The sequence below is a fragment of the Mytilus edulis genome, chromosome 6 (genome assembly GCF_963676685.1).
Source record: "Mytilus edulis chromosome 6, xbMytEdul2.2, whole genome shotgun sequence".
Lineage (NCBI taxonomy): Eukaryota > Metazoa > Mollusca > Bivalvia > Mytilida > Mytilidae > Mytilus > Mytilus edulis.
In genome coordinates, this window is record NC_092349.1 from 19,614,657 (window position 1) to 19,637,589 (window position 22,933).

At 33.4% G+C, this 22,933-nt stretch overlaps 1 protein-coding gene across 1 annotated transcript; it reads right to left on the bottom strand.

Annotated features, from left to right (window-relative positions):
* Window positions 1–16,143: 16,143 nt before the first annotated feature.
* On the bottom strand, window positions 16,144–17,151 carry LOC139526258 (uncharacterized protein MCAP_0864-like). Its single transcript, XM_071321390.1, has one exon. It carries the CDS (start codon window positions 17,149–17,151, stop codon window positions 16,144–16,146), a length of 1,008 nt encoding a protein of 335 aa, XP_071177491.1.
* Between the last annotated feature and the right edge of the window lie 5,782 nt (window positions 17,152–22,933).

The following is a 22,933-nucleotide window of genomic DNA, read 5'->3' on the forward strand; positions in this document are numbered from 1 at the left end:
CGGAACATATTGACTATATACCTTTTGTTCCTCTCTTGATAAGCTTTAGAATGAGGTGTGAATTACAGATATATAGTATACTTCAATCGAAAGCTTATCAAGAGAGGAAAAAATGGTATATAGTCAATATGTTCCGTAACGCATATTAGAGGAGAAACGAAGGACTAAAATATCGAATTACGCGTGCAAATTAAGTCATAGCCAATTTTGAATAATGAAATGGATATTTTAAATAATGAACTGCTTTGTTCCTTCAGTCCCTAATTACAGATATATAATATGCCTCAATTGACAGCTTATCAAGAGAGGATCAAAAGGTATATAGTCAGTTTGTTCCGCAACAAATATTACAGGAGTAACGAAGGACTTAAATATCGAAATACGCATGAACATTGAGAAATAGCCAATTTTGAATAATGAATTGGATATTTTGAAGTATTTTTAAGATGCTTGCGTAGCAATTTGAATAGAGAGAACATAATTTTATTAATAAAACATCTTCATTCTATATATTTATTGCCAACCTACTTTACACAGTCCTAAAACGAGAGCTTACTTTGGAAGTATATTTATATTCGGTTATAGCTATATTAGCAGGATTGATTTTTTTTCTTCCGTATAACCTCAATTTACTCATTTTTCTTTGTAATATATGTACTAGTAGTAACAAGGATATGGTTTCTGGGATCCTTTAGTTTGTTGTTCAGTGTAAGCCAATGCTCCTTAATATCCCACAATGACGCGGTGTGTCAGTGTAAGATCACCCCGATGGCGAGAGGCCAGAAGGTGATCTAACACTGACACACCAAGACCGAGTGGGATAACTATTTTACATCCCAGCTGTTTTAGATTAGACGATAAAACATTTACAATTCATAAAATCTAGTTTAGAACGCCACACAACCATTATTATATACTTTATATATAACTATATGATTTATACCCTATTTGACCCCCGAACGCGATGAGTAGATATCAAACAATGTCAACTCGCCCCACTGGCCAATCGGCCTCACCTATATCGCCACTTTATGAAAAAAATCGCCCACTGACTCTTATTAACCAACTCTTCCCTCTTTTGAAAAAGTTTAAAATCAAACTGAACAATCACTGACAACTCACTTGTTAACGAAAAGGGTTTAAACCCCAATGAATAAAGGTCTGCCAACTCGCCCCACTTATAAAAATATCTTGCTTCCTTTAAGTATGTTAAATTACTGATAGTTCGCATCCAGTCGTCCTGGTGAAGTGGTTGTGTCTTGGCTAGATATGCTAAAGGTCTTGAGTTCGAATCCCAACATATTCACTGGATTTTTTCTACGTGAATTTTGATAGATAGTCTTTTCCGTATAATTAAATATAAGTTTTATAGTGGATTTGACATTCCCGCTGATCTGGTAGGGGTGATCCGGCTCAGATCACCCCTGTTAGAACAAAGGAGCTGAGATGTATGTGTTGAAGACTGTACTTTGGCCTGTGATGGTTTACTTTTAGGAATAGGGACTCAAATAGAGAGTTTTCTTATTGGCATTCATATCTCATTTTATTATATTATTCTGCTCATTATTGAAGTCAATGATATGATCTAATTATTCAAGGATTTTACTTTGCAATGACTACAATGGTGATACATTTTAATATATACAGCCTCCTCTATTAATAACTACTGTTTCCTTTGAATCTTAAATAAGAAATACTAGTAAGATAAAACAAAGGTTTGCATTATTTCGCAAAGGTTTGCGTTGTAACGCAAACATTGGAAGAAAAAATTTAAAAAATGTGTGGCGCTAATACACTTCCGTAGATGTTAAGAAAAAGGTAGTGCATATGTAAGTTAAGAATCGGTGCTCACCCATTACATTAAGAATTGAAAAACGCCAGATACTAGTATTGTACAGCTGATAGAGTTGAGGATGAGGCTCATTTTTCAATCGAATGCTCACTTCATAATGATTTGAGGGAGGAACTCTTTTAGCACATTTCTAGCACATCTCGATGTTAACACAAGAAAACTTGACTATTATGGGGGGATACTGACGATTGTATTGTTAAACAATAGTTCTTTTGAATTATGTAGTACATGTCTTGATACTGACTGTTATTAGATATATATAGTTGGGTTTTTTTTCTATTTTGTTTTGGCTCCGATTGTGACTGAGGCTTTTGGTGCTATAAAGATATTTATATCATATTATTATTGTAAAGTCTTTAATATTGATCCAATCATTATACCGCCGGATAAAAAAAGTGGGGTATACTGTTTTACCTCTGTCTGTCCGTCCTTCCAACCGTCCAGTTCATCCTCCGTCCCATGAATATTTTCGTTGCATTTTTTTCATGAACTACATTAAAAGGATGTCTGAAAGGTTTATTGAAGTCGGCTATATCGTGTGATAAGTTTTCAGATTCATTACTCAACCACTTCTTGTTTACACTTTTCACATGACAGCCAGGTTAAAAAAATCGTCATATTTTTCTGAGGAACTACAATACAAAGATTTCTGAAATTTGGTTTCAAGGTTTATATTAGTCAGCTATACTGTGTGATGCTTTTTCAGATTCACAACTCAACAACGAAATATTTGGGCGGGGTATCATCAGTAGTTATAGTTTTATATGCCATTTATTTTTAGATATGTTTGTTTTTAGGATCTCATAACATGGGCTTCCATATTTTATTGTTAATACTTATATATCTGTATGAATATGTTGTAAAGCGCTTAGGGTAATTTTTGATATTATGTAATGCGCTGTTATAAATACTGTATAATAATAATAATAGTTAGCACCATCATTGGTTGTTTATATGCTCTTTATAGACCCTTTAATTTGGAAAAATGAATATTCTGTTCTGTTTTATTCTATATACAGATTTCGAATTGAGTATATAGAAAGTATTTCGAATTGAGTATATAGAAAGTATGTTATATACAAGAGTAGTCTCGATTTCCCAGACGCATATTTAAATATAGCGTCTAGGGTGATTAACCGGACTGGTCAAATATTTATAGGGGGCATAACAAATAACTAAATAGAGAACATATCTATAAATAGCACTTCCGTTATCCCCAATATATTTTTTTAAAAACAACAGTAAACAGTGTAGTATTAAATGTACATGTAGAAATTCTTGTAGCTCACTCTATGTTGGCCAGCGTGCTGATGGGAAATTTTAATACAAACTTGAAGTCAATCACACGTATTCCTTTCAAGAGTTCTTGTCTGAAACTGAGTGATTTATAAACATGTAATAAAGATATAGTCAAAATTAAGCTTTAATTGGCCGTACTTTATATTCAGATTTCGGATATTTTTTTTCGTTGATTAAAAGTACTTGATATAAGTTTTACTCTATTTTGTCATGGTTTTTTTTTATCTAAGACTTGCAGATCAATAACTACTTTTCTAGTTTTCGGCCGGTTGTGTCACCCCTGGTTCCCCCACTACCTGAGTACCGCAGACAGCGGCATCCAAACGCCTTCCTCGTTTTATTCTGAGGCCTTTCTTAAATATTATAGCACTCGTCATATGCGGATCCACTCAAACCCACCTTGTTTTCTTAGGAAAAATATGGTTGATTATAGGGAAACACTGTAGCATGAGTGAGTGAAGTTCTCCTGTGGATCTGCCACTGTTCGTGTATAGAGGATACCATGCTCTCTACACGCTTAAAAAGAGGTCCGTAGGTGGACCGTTATACTTAAATCTATATTTCTGCTTCAATACAATATACCCTTATTTTTTTTAGTGAGTCATAATTTCTCCAACTTGTATCCCGAACGAGCTATAATGATAACCTCCTTTTTATAATTATTGTTCATTTCTTTTCGTCCTGAATATTACCATTATTTACCACAAGACGATTCAAAAACAACCCGAGATCAAACTATTCTTATATTATGGCACACCTGTCCACTTCATTCTCTTATCGTCATACTATAAAATACCACTACTATATATTCCTTGTATTGTTTCACATCGTCCTAAACATGCATGAAATATTTGTCTCTGCACGTTAAGCAACGGCAACCATCAGTTTATTGTGTCACCGTTAATCTCGATTTCTTAATTGTTTTATCCATTTTTACTTGTTTTGTCTCGTCATTCGTATTTCTGTAAATTCCTGCAATAATTTATGCTGTCCTTTTTTTTTATTTATATCTCATGTACTTACCTTACAAAAAAGCACACATCAAGTTACGTCTATGTAAAGAAAACATCTCATACAAATACTAAGATTGCATATGTAGAAAATCTTTTTTAACAAGACTTAGTATAACTGGCAGATCAGCGAGATCACACAATGAGCCAACTCAATTTTCATTTACCAAATTAACTGATCTTAAAACGGCAAACAACAGAATAGTCTGAATGTTTCTAAGCTGTTAAATACACCAATAATCGCCTAATCCTTTTGGGAAGAAAATATTTAGGAATCAACCTTCACGAAAAACCTCTTTGCCAGTGTAGCCCGTGTCCATGGAGAAATAGAGAACTTAACCAGGCAGTCATGAAACCCATTACTCTTTGAATGCATGTTTGAATCATGCACATGGAAAAGATGGAATGGAATTTGTCCAATACTGCATAGTAAGTTGTAAAAAAAAATAATAACTCAAAAGTGTATTCTACTTCTCCAACTCTTATAATTTCCATCATGTATTAGCCTACAACAAAGGACAGATTCACAAGAACAATATATTCTGCTGTGAACCTTTTATATAAAAATAAGGAAACTGGTATGGTTGCTAACGAGGCAACAACCCAACAAAGTTCAAATGACATGGATATACATAAATGTGATCACTGCATGGCCTTCGATATTAAGAAAACTCCCTACCATATAGTTAACTATTAAAGGGCCCGACATGAAAATAAGATACAATTCAACCGTAAAAACTAACTGTTTAATTGTTCATATGATTTTTAATTTGTTAATACAAATATAATTTCCCTAACATATCTGACAACAGTATTTCTTGATATTTGTTTCATTTAATCAATGTACATCTGTGTATTATTTTTCGCTTTGTGGCAGCTGTCAAAATAATGCATACCCAACATTTTTGGTACTGTGATCTATTTATACTGATTGATGCTTCAGTAATTAAAAAAAATCTTTCAGTTTGAATCTTGTTGTTATAAAATTGAAGCTTGTTTATGATACAATGAAAATCCTGAATATTACGTGGTTTTTTTTTTAATTCTTCACATTTTATACATAAAATCTGTGTCCATTAATCATCATTGGTTTGTCTACAAAAGAAAGTAAATATTAAAATAAAAGAATATTTTAGTCACCAGCATAGCATATATATGAAAAACAAATTGTTGAAAAAAACAACATCATACAAATATATAGTATAAATTATTGTCCTGGGGCAAGCTGAATCGGGCTTCAGGGTGCAAAATTTTCTCGCTGCGTTGCATGAAGACATGTCCCATTGGTGGCATTGGGCTGTTTACTGCTCTTTGGTCAGGTTGCCCATTGTCTCTCTGACACATTCCCTGTTTGTATTCTCTATCCAAACCATGCATGGATTTTTCTCATTGTTGAAGGCCATACAGTTGCATATAATTGCTCACATCCAATTCATTTGAACTAAGGTGGATAGTTATCATTGGTATTCATACCGCATCTCCTTATGTGTGTAATGTTGAGTTTTTGGCAATTTTATCTTCACTTTTTGTTTTAGTCTACATGATAAACTATTAATCATGATGATTTCTACTTTTGGTAATTTATGTTATTGGGTTCACTGGTTGCCTCATTGACACCTCTTTTCGTTGATTCTGAATATATTGTTTAACTGTTTTGTTTTGCAGAAAATCGAATGTATAAATCATTTTGACCGTTTAGTGTACTATGTAAAAAATGGCATCTTCTAGATACACTTGGTTTTTATTTGAATGTGTACATCATTGTGTATCACTCCTCCCCTTTTTTTTAATATAATATCAAGATGCAAACTGTCTTATTTAGATAAATACAACAAACTCGATGAAGGTGATATTTCGGGGTCATAGCAGTTTTCCATTAAGTCTTTATAAAGTGAACGATACTACACATCAAACCAAAATGTATTTATAACATTATGACTGTTCGAGTGGTCCCAGTCAACATAACAATTGACATTTATTGTATAATTATAAACTCGTTTTCGTGGCTCGGACATGCATGAAAGAATATATTTACTCAGTCGGTGTATCAGGTTGCATTTCAATTTATGTTACAGTGTATGTTGTTATAACACCTTACTAAGGTTGGATGTGCTGGTTTTTCCTTCGCGTTCATGCCCATGCATGTAAGCCATGCTGTATGGTGTTTTCCGTGAAAATATATAAATAGCTTTAAACAACAATCGGTACACTCGGCCTTTTCAATAATATTATCGTAAGGTCATTTCTTCCGAAGTCAATAACCAACTTCTTGGTTATTCGTCTTGGACATTATCTTTGACAACAAGCTAAAAAAAGCCGATACTATTCCGAATGTCATAAATTACCATTTTTATATCACTTGTCATCCAGACGCTCTACTTTGAAAAATAAAGCGGCTAGATGATCGAGACTAATACCAGAGTGCACACACTGAAATGTCTCGCCTTCTTTACTTATCATTGATATTATGATGATAGTCCTAAGTATAAACACGGCCGACACTCGGCTAACCGAGAGATTGGTCGGTTAATCTATATATTGAGTATGCGGCTATATCGGCGGATGGTCTGTTAATTGGGTTGGCTAAAGTCTGTTAATCAGGTGTTATCGAGAAAATCGTTGAAAGTTTTGTATGTTTCATTTCATGTTTTCTTTTCAAATATATTTTTCTCATAAAAATAATTCATGTCTAACAAAACAATTCAATGTACTGAATCCAGTGGTGTAATCATCATTTTTCTAGCTTCGATGTACGATCTATAAAATGAAAAGGCGGGTTACTCATCAATACATTTATACACATTTTACACACACAAAATGTACACAAAATGACACGTTGGTGGAATATACTTGCATGCAATATTTTGAACATCGAAAAAAGACCGGTATTATGTTTGTTAACCATATTGATATCAGTGTGTGAAAAATCTACACGAAAATCTGTATTTGGTGACATAAATCAATCTTTATTTAAAACCTGGTCTGTTAATGGGTCGGATGTATAAAACTCGGTCTGTTAATTGGTCTGTTAAGAGTTATGAATGGCAATAAAAGTATGATTTCACTGCTATATGGAGTGTTATCGGATCAAATGGGTAGGCTCAAGACGAGCGGCTAAAATATACGGAAACAACACATGAACAATGAACAATTTAGACAATGAAAAATGGTTTCAAAAAGTGTTTTATTAAAGTATTATTAATTTCATCCATGAATGACACCAATTTGTCATCTACATTGGTAACCAGTATATAAATCAGAGATAAACGTCGTAATGAAACTAAACATCAGTAAGTAAAATTGGGATGCACAAATATTAAGAATAGAGAAAGAATAATGAGTAAGATAAATTAAAATGTAGAGAAAAGTTAAATAACAATTTAAAGAATGCAGAAATAAACAACACCCGCAATCTGGACCCTCATGGTATACACGTGAATCTGACTGGAGACGCAGAATATAGAATAATAGATATGGACAGTAGAGAGTGATGTATTTTTAAAAAAAGAGAGAGAAAAAATAAATGTTTGAGAATACAGACATGAACAAAAATGATGAAACATCCCTGGGTGTTGAAACAGTAACGGATTGCGATGTACTCATATTGGTCACAAATGCTAGAAGTTTTTATGCGGACAACTGCAGCTCTTCTCTGCACTTATATAGAAAGGAACTAAAAGGAATAAAATGAATTAAAACTTAAGATAACCAAATGTATAGCTGCATTCGCTCCTTTCCATTCAGTTCTTTAGAATGATATGTAAACAACATATGATTAAGTAATAGGAGAAAAGAACCAATTGGATGATGCTGACGAAGTAGGGTTTAACGTCCAGTGACAAATATCATGTGCATATGAGAACGAAAACATGTTATGTGTACCCTGTTAACCCTGTGTTGTATAAGAAAGACATTTTTAGTAGGATTAGAGAACGTGCTACTTTGAACAGACACAAAAATTAAGGCTGATTGAAAACTTTAATAATAAATTCATGCGTATTTCAGCGGCCAAACCATATCACACTATATTGAAGTGACACACCCTTCAATAAAGTGCAGAGAAAGTCAAAATTATAATGCTCTTACTAGAAGGATACTGATGCACCGTTTTTTTACTCAAGAACATCTCATTCTTAACTTGTTCAATGGGAAAATATAAAGGTAGAAAACCTATTTTCGTGGCTAAATAACTCTTAACTGACACAATTTCAATTGCCCAACCCATTAACAGACTTTATTTCCCATAATTTTCACTAAAACGTGGTATTATTCACGTTATATTACAATTATGAAATATTTACTAATGTCAATTTATTTTTTAGAACCAAAGTATTATTTTGTGTCCTTTAAATGATATCTAAAATTGTTTGTTTCGCCTTTTATTGAAATAATTGCTATGGGTATAAGCATAAATATTACATACTTGCGCGACGCCTTTTAGATTTACTGAAAACTGCGCAGACTATGAAATGTTTTTACAAGGGGGAATTGTTCTATGATTGATATCATTTTGTCAGACACTTTTCTTTTTTTGATTTGGTTCTTATAATATGCCAAAAATCGGTATATTTAATAGAGTTTAACATTAAATTGTGTGTTTTACTCTTAACAGACGTATAACCAACCCGATTGACAGACCAATCGCCCATATAGCCGCATACTCAATATAGATTAACCGACCAATCTCTCGGTTAGCCGAGTGTCGGCCGTGATAAAACTTTATTAAAAACTGTCACATAAACTTAACATTAACCAAGATAACTACACAAAGACCAATGAACCATGAAAATGAGGTCAAGGTCAGATGAACCATGCAAAGCAGACATGTGCAGCTAACAATGCTTCCATACAACAAATATAGCTGACCTATTACTTATAGTTTAAGAAAAATAGACCAAAACACAAAAACTTAACACTGAGCAATGAATATTGTATGTATGACAAAAAGAGGGCTTCAGAAAGGTTCTCCTAAGATCAAATGGTCACTTTTAGAAATTTCTTTAGTTACCCAGGCCATAAAAGGCAAATTATACAGTTAACAGTGACACCAATAAAATTCAAACTTGATCTCTGTGTGTATACATTTTCATAATATTTGATTGAGGCAAACTAAAATTATAAAATGGAAACCAACTTTGTGACGACTAATGTACTGACGAACATGGGTTAAACCTACTACAACCCCCCCCCCTAAAAAAAATTGCGGCACGACCATAAAAGTGTTTATTTTTGTTTTTGCCCTTGTACCTTGAATCGATCAAATGTGTGCACAAAGAGTGGGACATTGGAAATTTATTCTTTTATTTCACACGGGACACTAAAGTCTTGTATTCATGAATGTTTACAACTTGTTGGGACAAGAAAACATTGATAATTACAAAGAAAAATAAGATTGGTATGTACTGCGCCGTTTCTAGTGTTGCAGTTAATTGAATGTGTGAAATTTGTATTCAAGTTATTACTGTTATTAATCTTGTATTTATGCAGACATTCTCAGCTTAGTGGTTCCATTCCAAATCTCGGGATTAATGCAGTCGTTTGTATAGGTTACAGAGACAGATACAGGAAATAAGGGCGTTATTCATGTAAAAGTTAAAAAAAAACGTTGAGAATAGCAAAACAATTTTTTTGAAGATTTATCCTAAAAAAATGATACCTCTATTTACAGGTTTACTATCTTAAAGGAGAGGAGGGGGATTTCAGAAGGATAAGAAGTGTGCTTCAGTTGAATCCCCCTCCCCAACACACACACACACACACACACACACACACACAAAACGAGATATTATGTTCGGAATCATGAACTTGTGAGATATAAGTAGAACGATGCATGGTAAGGAATGATTCATTATTGATACAATTATATTGCTTGATAATTTTGATTTGATAGTTTGGCCGGTAATAGCATAATTATTTTACCGGGATTAGCAGAATTCCAACTTAGCAGATGTATTCTATTTGTCTATCTCGGAGATCCTGAATTCCTATTGCGGGATAGTAGTACAAAAAAGCAGTTAATGATATGTTAATAGCTACATGTATATATTATATGTATATATTACGAGGATTCCATTATACTGGACTTACGATATTAGAGATCATCCATTGACTATTATTTTTTTTAAATCACCACCAACTTAAAATGTGTTCAATTTGCCTGTCTGTTTATCCGCCCGTCCACCACACTTCAGTTTTAGTTTAGAAATGCTTTGACCAAATGATTCTATTATTGGTTTGTTAATATTATGTTAAGGGTCAATTATGTGATTTATGCTGGTGGAATAATGTCTCAGACAGATGTGTGCCATAAGAAATTAAGAATTTTCTTACAATTGGTAGGGCCATATCTACATGTACATGTATCTTGCCTTTCCATAGGCCAGCTGGTTGGCCCGGCTATTGCAATCATATGAAGTTCATCACCTGTTAACTTTAAACCAGATGCTCCACATGGCACAGTTTTATAGACCGCAGAGTTCGAACCCTGAACAGTTGGGGCAAGTATGGACACAACATTCAAGCTTGATACAGCTCTGAATTTGGATTGCGATTAAATAGTTGACACAACATAGTTTTCTGACACAGAATGAATGTGGTGACTGGTCTACGAACTTAAAAATTGGACATTTACCTATTTATGGTCCAATATCCAAAATCTGAATACATGGTTAGATTCAGTATATCAAAGAACCCTAAGAATTCTTTTTTTTGGTTAAAATCAAACTATGTTTAATTTTGAACCCTTTGGATCTTAATGTAGACCAATTGGAAAACGGGACCAAATATTTCTACATTCACAGTTAGATTCGGCATGTCAAAGAACCCCAATTATTCAATTTTTGATGAAATCAAACAAAGTATAATGTTGGACCCTTTGGGTCCTTAATTACTAAACTATTTGGACCAAAACTCCCAAAATCAATCCCAATCTTCCTTTTAATTTAATTTAATTCTTTATTTATTTAAAGAGGATTGCCAACAGCCAGAGGCTACGCGTGGATCTCCTCAACATAGATATATACAGATTCACAATTATCAAAGTTTTGAATACAAACATGTTAAACACAAGACAAGACAATATGTACAGGACAAGACATACAAATACTACACACCCATCCAATCACTCGCTCTTTCTTACTCACATGCACACGAATTAACAAACATGTATGATTCAGTAATATAAAATAGTGATTATGGAAAGACAATTTTGAGCACAATCAGGTCAAAAAAAGTTTTTAAGCTATCGAGAAAATCTGTTCGAAGATTTAATAAATCGAAACACACACTCAAACAACTCTAAATTAGTATCATCAGACAAATCATCACTACCTTCTATTAATATTTTGCTCAGATAGTTGGGACATAGATCCCGCAACATTGCTATATTTATATCTGGACAAAGCAGATTCTTAATTCCAAGTAGAAGAGTAATCCGATAGTTCGTGTAACGGGCGCAATGAATTAAATAGTGCTCAGTGTTTTCAATGAAGTTACCTGGGCAGAAATAGCAAAACCTATTTAATGTTAGATTATATTTATACAAGTAGTCATTAAGAGCACTTAGCCCTAAGCGTAATCTAGTATGAATCTTTTTCTCATAACCATGTCCTCGTGAATATATTTTTTTACTACACAAATTGAGATTCTTCTTTAACAACCTTTTGAAACTCGCCAAAGATGTTGCTGTAATTAGTTCAGCTGACAAACTATTCCAGTCTCTAATCGTAGCTAGAAGAAAAGAGTTATAGTATGCTACTGTTCTTGACCTGATGGGTATCAGGTTAGCATGTCGTCTTAAGTTATAGTTTTCAGTATTATGATGGAACAATGGTTGAAAATTACAAGGATAATCTGGGACAAGATGATTTTTAATTTTGTACAAGTATATAAGTCTATGAACTTGACGGCGTGTTTTGAGAAGCTCAAGACCAGCCTCTTTCAATAAAGTGACATGTTTTGTGACCCTGATTGCCCCAGTAGATATAATGCAGGCACGTCTCTGTACATGTTCAATGTTTGCAGAATCGGCGCTAGTGCAGTTATCATAGATGACATCTGCATAATCTAGCAATGAACGAACAAATGTTTTATATAATTTTTCAATGCATAATCTAGGTAATATATGTCGCATCCTCAAGATATTGTTCAGTTTATTATGACATTTCTTACAAATATCAGCAATATGATCGGTCCAAGAAAGTTTATCATTCAAGATAAGACCTAAATGTTTATGGCATGTAACTCTCTTTATATTTACATTATTTAAGATCAATGGAGGGTAGTGTGGTGTTTGCTTCTTCTTAGAAATAATCAGATACTCCGTTTTTTCTGCATTGAATGTTACACACCATTGCTGGGCCCATGTGTTCAACGTGACGAGGTCACTGTTCAGAGTTTGGAAACAATCAGAGATGTCATCAATTTGTTTGACAAGGGACTTATCATCAGCAAACAGTTTGATATTGCTGACAATTCCATCTTTAATATCATTCACATATATAAGAAAAAGCAAAGGACCGAGTATAGAGCCCTGGGGTACACCAGCATAGGTGTTTTGACTCGATGATGTCTGACCATTAATAACGACTCTTTGAGTACGACCTGAGAGGTAATTCTCTACAAGAGACAAAAGTGAGCCATATATGCCAAATTGTTTAAGTTTGAAAATCAGGCCTTTGTGCCAAACCTTATCAAAGGCCTTTGAAACATCTAAAAAGATTGTACATACATCTTTACCGCTATCTAATGACTTGTAAAGGAGTAGGTCCGGTAAGGACTCATTTTGGCCTCAAATTTCAGTTTCATCTGACGAAAGATTTTGACCACTTTTTAAACACTTAAGTGTCTATTTCACTTGATTCAATTAGTTAATGTGAAAGATTTTAACTGATTTAGTCATTAAAAACGATCCGATTCAAGCTCAAATATGACAAATCTTACAAATATGCTGAAAATTGTCGCTTTACAGATGGTTTTTGTCAAAAATGAAAGTGGCCGCATCCGTGTTCATCCACAACCTTTATATATGTTATGCATTATCATAAAATACAACTTACATTTCAATATTAAGGATGAACACGAATGCGGCCACTTTCGTTTTACACGGAAACCGTATAAAATTTACCTAAAATGCTAGAATTTTGAAGATTTCAGTAATTTAGCATGACTTAATGGTGCTACAACCCGATAACTGTGCATTGTATGGTCAAAAACAGCCCATATTTATGTAGCAGAAGCATTCAACTGTCCAATAAATAACTAAAAATTTACATTTTAACAATTTTGTAAAACTGTTATATTTTGGGGCCAAAAAGGGGTCTTACCGGACCTTCTCCTTTCATGAGTAATAGTAATTAGTTGATTCACTGTTGAATCGTTTTTCTTAAAGCCCGAATTTTCACTGATGAGTCAGTCATTAAATTCACAGAACTCATAGATAGCCTTGTAGTAGATGATTTTTTCAAGGATCTTGGACACAGATGATAGTAGAGCAATTGGTCGATAATTAGACATGATATTTTTATCGCCTTTATTTTTGTACACTGGGCACACATTAGATACTTTCCAGAGAGATGGATATACTCCAGAATGGAGTGAGAAATTAAAGAGTTTAGTGAGTGGTTTATACAGAGAATGAGCACAGTACTTTAGGATATGGTTTGATATACCATCTGGGCCGCATGACTTATGGGGGTTAGATTGGCGTAAATATTTAAGAACATCTTCTTCGACAGCTACTATCTCCTGAAGACGCTCTACTGTAAAAAAAGATAATGGCGGTAGTGCGGGCAAGTCATTTTCATGTTGACCCAAGTGCATCTGAGCAGAAAAATAACAATTAAGGAGTTCTGCTTTCTCAAGATCATCAGATATCAGATTCATGTTATCTTTTAAAGGGGGGATAGTTCTATCTGAATTGTAACCTAACACAGATTTACTAAGGGACCAAAACTTCCTAGGATTAAGGTTTTCTCTAGAAAATGAGCGAATGATATTAATTTCATATCTTTGCTTTGCGTCTCGTTTTAAGCGATTGACCTCTCTCCTAGCAACTATGTGATATAACTTGTCTTCCTCTCTTCGAGTCCGTTGATATTTTTTTTTGAAGCAACGATCACGCTTGCGAATCGCTCGCCTAACCTCGTTACTCATCCATGGTTTATCCCTATGACGAATAGTTACTATTTTATTCGGTATGAATTCAGAACAAGCGGAGGTGATAAGATCACTCGTATAACTAGCAATGTCGTTTACATCGTCAAAAATTTCATATGCGGAATCAAAGGGAGCGTTTAATAATGCGGTATTCAGACTATTAAAATCAGCTGACTTGTAATCCCAAACACGACGCTGAAAGGCACGTGATTTACTTACTTTGAGGGATAGTTTACAGAAAATAATGCAATGGTCGAGATTAAGTAGGGGTGGGCTAACTCCGAAGTCCGATACACAACGTTCATTGTCAGTGAATATAAGGTCTAACAATGTCGCATTGCTATCCGTATACCTGGTCGGTTCATCAATTAATTGTGATAGACCATACCTATGGGCCAGATTAAAAAGAGTTAGACCGAGCTCGCTGTGACTATGACTATCAAACCATGAAACACACCGGTCGTTGAAGTCCCCTAGAATCAGGCACACATCTGGGCTGTGTGATTTCATATTTTCAATGACTGCAGTAAAGCTATCAGTGAATTTTTTACGTTCATTTGCCGTTACATTCGGCGGTCGGTAACAAACACTAACAAGGATAGACTTATCCTTGGTTTTGACTTCAATTCATAAGAATTCGAGACCCTGTATTTCTAACTCCTGACGGCGCATAGAATATAGTCGGTCGGAAACATATATGGCTACACCACCGTAACCAAACCCGTCAGCCCTATCTCGCCTGTAAGTATTATAATTATCAATCTTAATATCTTCAAATGATATATCTGGTTTTAACCAAGTTTCACTTGTACAGATCACATCATATTGGAGTTCGTTACACAGGACGAACTCAATTTCATCTAGCTTAGTTCGGTTGGACTTTAATACGGTATCAAAAGAATATAAACTACGTGCATTTAAGTGACATACAGATAGATCCCCGGACGGACCCGGATTAGGATGACGATTTCCCGATGTGACTAGTAATAAAAATATCATCATTGCTAGCTTGTGTAGTGAAACAGAAAATGAAAGAACAGTAATAACTGAACAAAAGACGTACACGTAACGAGAGTGTGACAAGGTGCTATTCAAAAAGTGAGAACTGTTTATTCGTAATTGCTTTGATACAATAGTATTAATTTATGAAATCGTCCGATACACGCTCTATACTGATCAACCCCGATCATAGGTAAGCAAGTGGAATGTTGCGGGATTATGGATCACTGAGCAAAACGTATACATAAACAAACAATATAATACAAGTTGACAAAAAAATACAAACAGGGTACACATAGCGAAAAAAAAAAAAAAAAAAAAAAAAAAAAATTTAAAAGAAATGAATACAGGCAAACGGATATCCAGTGCACACAATAAACAATTAAGCATTATAAATTTGGCTACATACTTTATATGCCTTAAATAATTTGAGATTTGGTTATTATCAAGACTAAAAAAAAAAAAAAAAAAAAAAGAGGATCATTAAAACTTAAACTAAAAAGGATCAGAAAAAAAAAAAAAAATAATAACACTGATAATTACAGATTAAGAGGTTTATTGCTGTAAACTTAACTATTGAAGAATTCAAAAGTGATATATTTCGAAAAAAAAGAAAAGAAACTGAAGCAAACCATGGGAATCTGTTGCTCATGAGATTAGTAAAACAATTTTACAATTAAGGATATATATTTATACAAATATAAAAATAATCGGTTACATGAATCAACATAAATAAGGTTATATGTATATATATTATAAAGAAAATGCATCAACTCACGAGAAACAACAAGTTTTTCAGCAGTACTACATGTGATTTCAGTAAATAGATCAGCTTACGAAGACTCTACTAACATCAGCAATGTCAATTATTCTTTTGATATCATTGTTTTTGTGTTTAGCAAAGATTTTACCATTGTAAGACCAAGCTTGATCTATAAGCTCATGTTCCTGTAGACTTTTTAAAAGTTCAAAGTTTTGTTTAGTAAGTTCATCACTAATAGAAACTTTTTGGCCTTTAAGTTTACGACGGGATGCTATGACTTTGATTTTATCAGTTCTACGGAGCATTTTGCAGATGATTGGTCTTCTGGTGTTAACATTTTCATCAGAATCTTTGACCGGACCTATTCTGTGTGCAATTTCGATGTCAATGTTATCAAGAGAGAGCTTTTCTTTCAATAGTTTTTGAACGACATCATGAGTATTTTCTTTCTCCTCTGTTTGTACAATTCCAAATATTCTCACGGTGTTTTTTCTTGTATATTGAGCAGTTTCATTTATTTGAAAACGATGTTGTTTTAAGTCTTTATGTACCATGTTCAGCTCTGAATGAAGTGTGGATATCTTCAATGTTTTAGCTTTATTGTCGTTTAGAAGTTCGACGAGATCTTTCGAAAGTTTACTATTCCATTCAAGTTGTTTATCGTAGTTCTTTTCTAAGTCAAAGATCCTGCTTTCTAAGATGTCAATTCTGTGACTAAAAATGGATTCGAGACCAGTTTGGATAGTTTTTTTGGCAGCTTGGATAGCTGCTTCTGTAGCCACATTAACGGATTCTTCGATTATCCTCTGAATTTTGACTTTTATTTGTTCTGAATCAAGATCAAGGACGAAAGAATCTGCAGAAGAATCGGAAGACAATGCTTCACGCTTTCGTTTCTGCTCATGGTGTGGTTTAATAGATGAAGTTGCAATAGGTGTAGATGTAATAGGCTCTGGTTTACTGGACGTATTTTTGATTTTATCTTTTGCACCCGACATTGTTGTCGGTGTGGACTGAGTGGTAGATGACATAGTTTTAAATCTCTTTTTTGGCTTGCTTTTCTTTCTAGGCATATGTATGAAGATTGTTTACATATTTATAAGTATTTTCCTATCTGGTATATAATGTATATATAATGTAAACAGACTTACAGTTCATGAGTATTATTCACATTTGTAGAGATCCAAGACGAAATTCACTGAAATAACAATGTTTTTTTTTCACATGTGCTTGCAAAAAAAGTCGTGCTTGTAACCATCAAAGTTAATATTTCACACTAATCATCAAAATCTTCATTTTGTGCATTGAAATATCCGAATTATTTAAGTTTTCATGATGAGCTCAAAATCGTCCAACCTTCCCACATGGGAGATAATTGATCTTCCTTTTATGGTGATGAACCTTGTGTTCAAATTTCATAGATTTCTATTTACTTATACTAAAGTTATGGTGCGAAAACCAAGAAAAATCCTTAATTGGGCTCCTTTTTGGCCCCTAATTCCTAAACTGTTGGGACCAAAACTCCTAAAATCAATCCCAACCTTTCTTTTGTGTTCATAAACATTATGTTTGAATTTCATAGATTTCTATGTACTTATACTAAAGTTATTTTGTGAAAACCAAGAAAAATGCCTAAATGGGCCCTTTTTTGGCCCCTAATTCCTAAACTGTTGGGACCAAAACTCTCAAAATCAATCCCAACCTTCCTTTTGTGGTAATTAACCTTGTGATTAAATTTCATAGATTTCTATCAACTTAAACTAAAGTTAAAGTACGAAAACCAATGTGTTATCAGACGACGAAACGCAATTATCTTTTCAAGTATCTACTTGTATGCAACATTTAAAAAAATCAACATACCCTCTCTCCCCCCTTTTCCAAGCCCCCAACCCCAATGTTTCATTACATATTACATTTATTGAACAATCTGAAGAAAAAGAAAAAAACAGACAAGACTGTGAGTCAAGCAAAGAATGAAGTCATATTCCAATTTGAAAATAAACACCCTCTATTTAGATATTTTTGTACATAAATTTCTATTTATGCAGTTTTTTAGTGGATGTTGCTATGGATAATTTGTGTTTCCGTGGTAACAATTGAAGTCAACAACACTTGACGATAGTAATTTAAAGTTTGCGTTAGCTTTAATGTATTTTCTTATCGGTTATAAAACAATTCAGGACATTTAAGCTCTTAAACTGCAAAACTCCGTTTCCCATGAAAAAATCGGTTGCTATGGTGATAAAACTTACAAAAATCCCACGCATTTTTCTATTAAATTTGGTAAAGTAGTATCCAAACTATATAACTACAGTGCTAACTAATCTGTACACATTTGCACTTTTCAAAAAAATTGATAATTTCGCCAAAATCCCAATTTCACAACAGTTAAAAATAGGCATTTTTTCATAAAATTTACAAATTTGGTTGACATGCAATTGCACTACTGGACGAAAAAACGTCTGTCCATACCAGTAACAGTCGTTCTAAGACTGATAAGGCCTGTTAACGTTGTAACAGTTGTTAAATTTCACTGCTTCAATTATTTTGTAACTGTCCCAACTTTAAAAGTGTTTGTCTACAACATAAATCGACTGCAACAACGCAAGAAATAACTGCCACAGACATTAAAGGACTGATACAACTATTTCAAAGTTGTAACAGTTGATTTACAACTGTCCCAACTCGAAAAACGTTGCAACAGTCATAAATAAACTGATTAAACGCCTAAAGAGTTGTCACAGTCGTAATAAAACTGATGCAACTATTTGAAAGTTGTAACAGTTATTTTATTACTGTCCCAACACGGAAAACGTTGAAACAGTCATAAATAAACTGTTTAAACGCAGAAAAAGTTGTAACAGTTAAAATATAATAGCTTCAACCATCGTATAGGCCTAGCTAATTTATAAGCGTAGCAACTTCCAAACATTGATATTCGTGTACACTTAAAAGTCACGGATACAAATTGTCTGACAGTCAGGCCCGGGATAAAGGTTAAATTATTTGTAAAACAATTTTACCGTGTGAAATATAAGGTTGTGACAAAGAGAAACAACTTTCATTCCCATTTAATACATTAATTTTAGATGTATATTGTTTTAAAAAAATAGTTTTTTGAAATATTTGCCGCTGAGCACATTTTTGTATTCCTCGGTTATTTAGTGAATGTGCTGAATTTATATATTTTTTTAACACTTCCTCGCCATTATCTCTTCGATCAAATTAAATCGGAACCAGCCATAGATACCTGCAATTTCACTAGATAAAATATAACTGCTAACAGAAAAAGCGAAAAACGTTACCCAATGTATTTGTAAACCAAACGTATCTTTATAACTGAATTAACAGTTGACAATTTTTTTATTATTAAATTAGTTAGGTGTGAAATCATTCATGCATACACAATTGTTTTCAATACCCGTAGTTTTACGAATCACATTACTTCATAATAACGCTAATATACATGATATACTCTAAACCTAGCCGGGAACTCCTTATACACACACTTGTCAAACTTATCCCCATATAAAACTGCTTTATATTTTTTTTAGGGCTTATTTCAGACACTTATTCTGAGCTTTTATTCGGGGCTACATTTTTTTCTTTTAAAATTATAAATATTGCCGTATTAACCATATTGATTTATATACATGTAAAACATATAATCAAAGCTATTACGGACATTTAACACATCTTTAGCGGCTATGGAAAACAAATTTTAAATCTATCTAAATTTAATTTATTTTATTCTTTATCGTTTTTTATTTTAGAATAGTTCAATATTAACTCGACTTTGTACTGTATATTCTTCATATTGTACGGAATGGTCTATGAGTAAAATTGTAATTGATACACATGATACATATAAATAGCACGTCAGCATTCACGATTGAGGTGAACAAATATTATCACTCGCGAGAAAAAATCATATTTTCACCGGATTTTTCGCAAACAATTTACCATACATATTTTGTACATTTGTAAATACTAGTAGATGGACGTACTGTACATACAAGACCCGACAAAATAACTAGCGCAAGTGAAAGTTCAAATGTTCAAAACAAGAAAACTCGCATTGTTTCAGACAGGAAAATCAAATCTTCTTTTATGTTTTTTCACATCATGGTTTAGAACTTGATGTATTTGGTCAATTCTAAAGACTGACATCGGATTCTCTTACGTGGTTTCAGTTGATCAGATGTCGGACTAATTACGTTTATTCAAAATATTTTCCCATTTCAATTGTTCAAATTCAAATTATTTAATCTTGTAAATGCTTGTACAATAATGACATACTATTTAATTAGTAAAGAAAACTAACAATGTTACTAGATGTAGACAATATTCTGGGTCCCTTAATATTTTTTTGGTTCGGTGTGAGCCGAGGCTCCGTGTTGAAGGCCTTACATTGACCTATAATGGTTTACTATTATAAATTGTTATTTGAATGGAGAGTTGTCTCATTGGCACACACACCCAATCTTCCTTTATCTATGACAGTACAGTAATGGAAATTTAAAAAATGGTCACATTTATAAATTACGAAAATGGGTCCCATATTCTAAATTCATATATACACCTTAGAAAAAACAAGTGAAACTGCGAGCTACTGCTCACTGATGATACCCCGCCGCAAGTAGATAATATAAATAGTGTAAAAATATGCAAGTGTTCGGTAAACAGGAAATTGTCGAGTGATGAATCTGAAAACGCATCGCACGGTATAGCTGACTTATATAAATCCTGAAACCAAATTTCAGAAATCCTTATATTGTAGTTCCTGAGAAAAGTGTGACGAAAATTTTCAACTTGGCTTTCATGTGTAAAATCATACAAGTGTTCAGTTAACAGGAAGTTATCAAGTGATGAATCTGAAAACGCATCACACTGTATAGGTGACTTAGATAAACCCTGAAACCAAATTTCAGAAATCCTTGTATTGTAGTTCCTGAGAAAATTGCAACGAAAAAATAAATAGTGTAAAATTATGCAAGTGTTCGGTAAACAGGAAGTTGTCGAGTGATGAATCTGAAAATGCATCACACGGTATAGCTGACTTCGTTAAACCCTGAAACCAAATTTCAGAAATCCTTGTATTGTAGTTCCTGAGAAAAATGTGATGAAAATTTTCAACTTGGCTATCATGTGTAAAATCATACAAATGTTCGGTAAACAGAAAGTTGTCAAGTGATCAATCTGAAAACGCATCACACGATATAGCTGACTTAGATAAACTCTGAAACCAAACTTCAGAAATCCTTGTATTGTATTTCCTGAGAAAAATGCGACGAAAAATATTCATGGGAGGGACTGACTGACGGACGGACTGACGGACAGACAGACAGAGGTAAAACAGTATACCCCCCCTTTTTTTTAAAGTGGGGGTATACAAATACACAGATTCAGTGACTTGTGACTCGTTTCATCCCGGATGGCAACTATTAAAGAACCTACCAAGTGTATTCATTGTAAATTGTTTTTGTCCTGAACATGCATGTAATATTTGCTACTGGACAATAGCAAATTAAAACCCCAAAAATATGCTTCCAAACATAAATATTATAATTAAATTACAACAAACAGCTCACTATTAGTGCATTATACATGTATGACTTTGTAATGCTTATTGTGTTTATGGAAAACAATGGGAAAATGTTGCTTAACATCTTGGGTCATATATTTAGAAGGCATTTATTCAAAAGCAGATAGAATAGATTTGTAGAAAAAAACATGAATAAGGGCAGAAAATCACCTATTTAAAGTACAAGTCTTTGGTTAAACACAATATATTTGTCATCATTGGTGTATCAATGTTGCTTTTGTGTACATGGTATAAAAATCAAACTTGGGTTTCTCATCTAAACTTGTTTACATTGTGTTACATCATCCAATATGGCTAGGCCTGTTATAGGTTTTTCATTATCACACTTATGCGGAACTGATTTTGCTCATTGTTGAAGGATGTACAGTTACTAACAATTACATCACTTGGCTTACGATTGATGGTCGTCTTATTGAAATTCATACCACATCTCCTTATTCTGGTTATCATACAGTATTCATGTTATACAATACCTAGTATTATCAAATGAATTATAACAATTGTTAATAATGTAGTTGTCAGACTTTTGTTATCAAAAAGCAGCTACATGTGTATAATCTTGCTTTTCCTACATGTATGAAGGTTTTAGTACATTGTACATGTACAGGTATCACACAAACTTTCCATTATAAATAACCTTTGAAAAAGAATTTAAGTCACAGTAAAATTAACCATGCCAGACAGATGATGTACACCCTACAAACTGACATTCCATACACAAAATTTAGTGATTTATACTGTCTGTGGAATAGACTTAACATTCTTAACATCCAAACCATGAAAATTAAACATTGCCCAATGAAACATGAAATGAGGTCATGGTCAGATGTAAAGCCTGCCAATCAAACTTGTACATGTTGTACACCTTATGAATATATATCCAATAATATGCCAAAAATAGTGATCCTATACATGTCATGCATGTACAATACTACATGTAGTTTATACTGTAGCATCTGAGAAACATTTGGAAATAGATCAAACAACAAAAACTAAAATGAACCATGATATTTTCATTGAGGTCAAAGTCCGATGTAAGTCTTGCAATTAAGACATTTTTTCACCGCACTCATTTCATACACCAAATATATATAATTGACCTACTTTTCCTACTGCTTGTAGTATTTAACATGTGTGAGAAACAAACTTGACAAATTACATGTAACTGAAGTAACCTTAATCACTGATCCATGAAATGAAGTCAGGATCAGGCCAACCTTGCCTGACAGACAATGAGACATACAATGTAG

What these genes read in the sequence shown, in the direction of transcription:
- LOC139526258 (XM_071321390.1), bottom strand. Translation starts at nt 17,151, where the DNA reads ATGCCTAGAAAGAAAAGCAAGCCAAAAAAGAGATTTAAAACTATGTCA.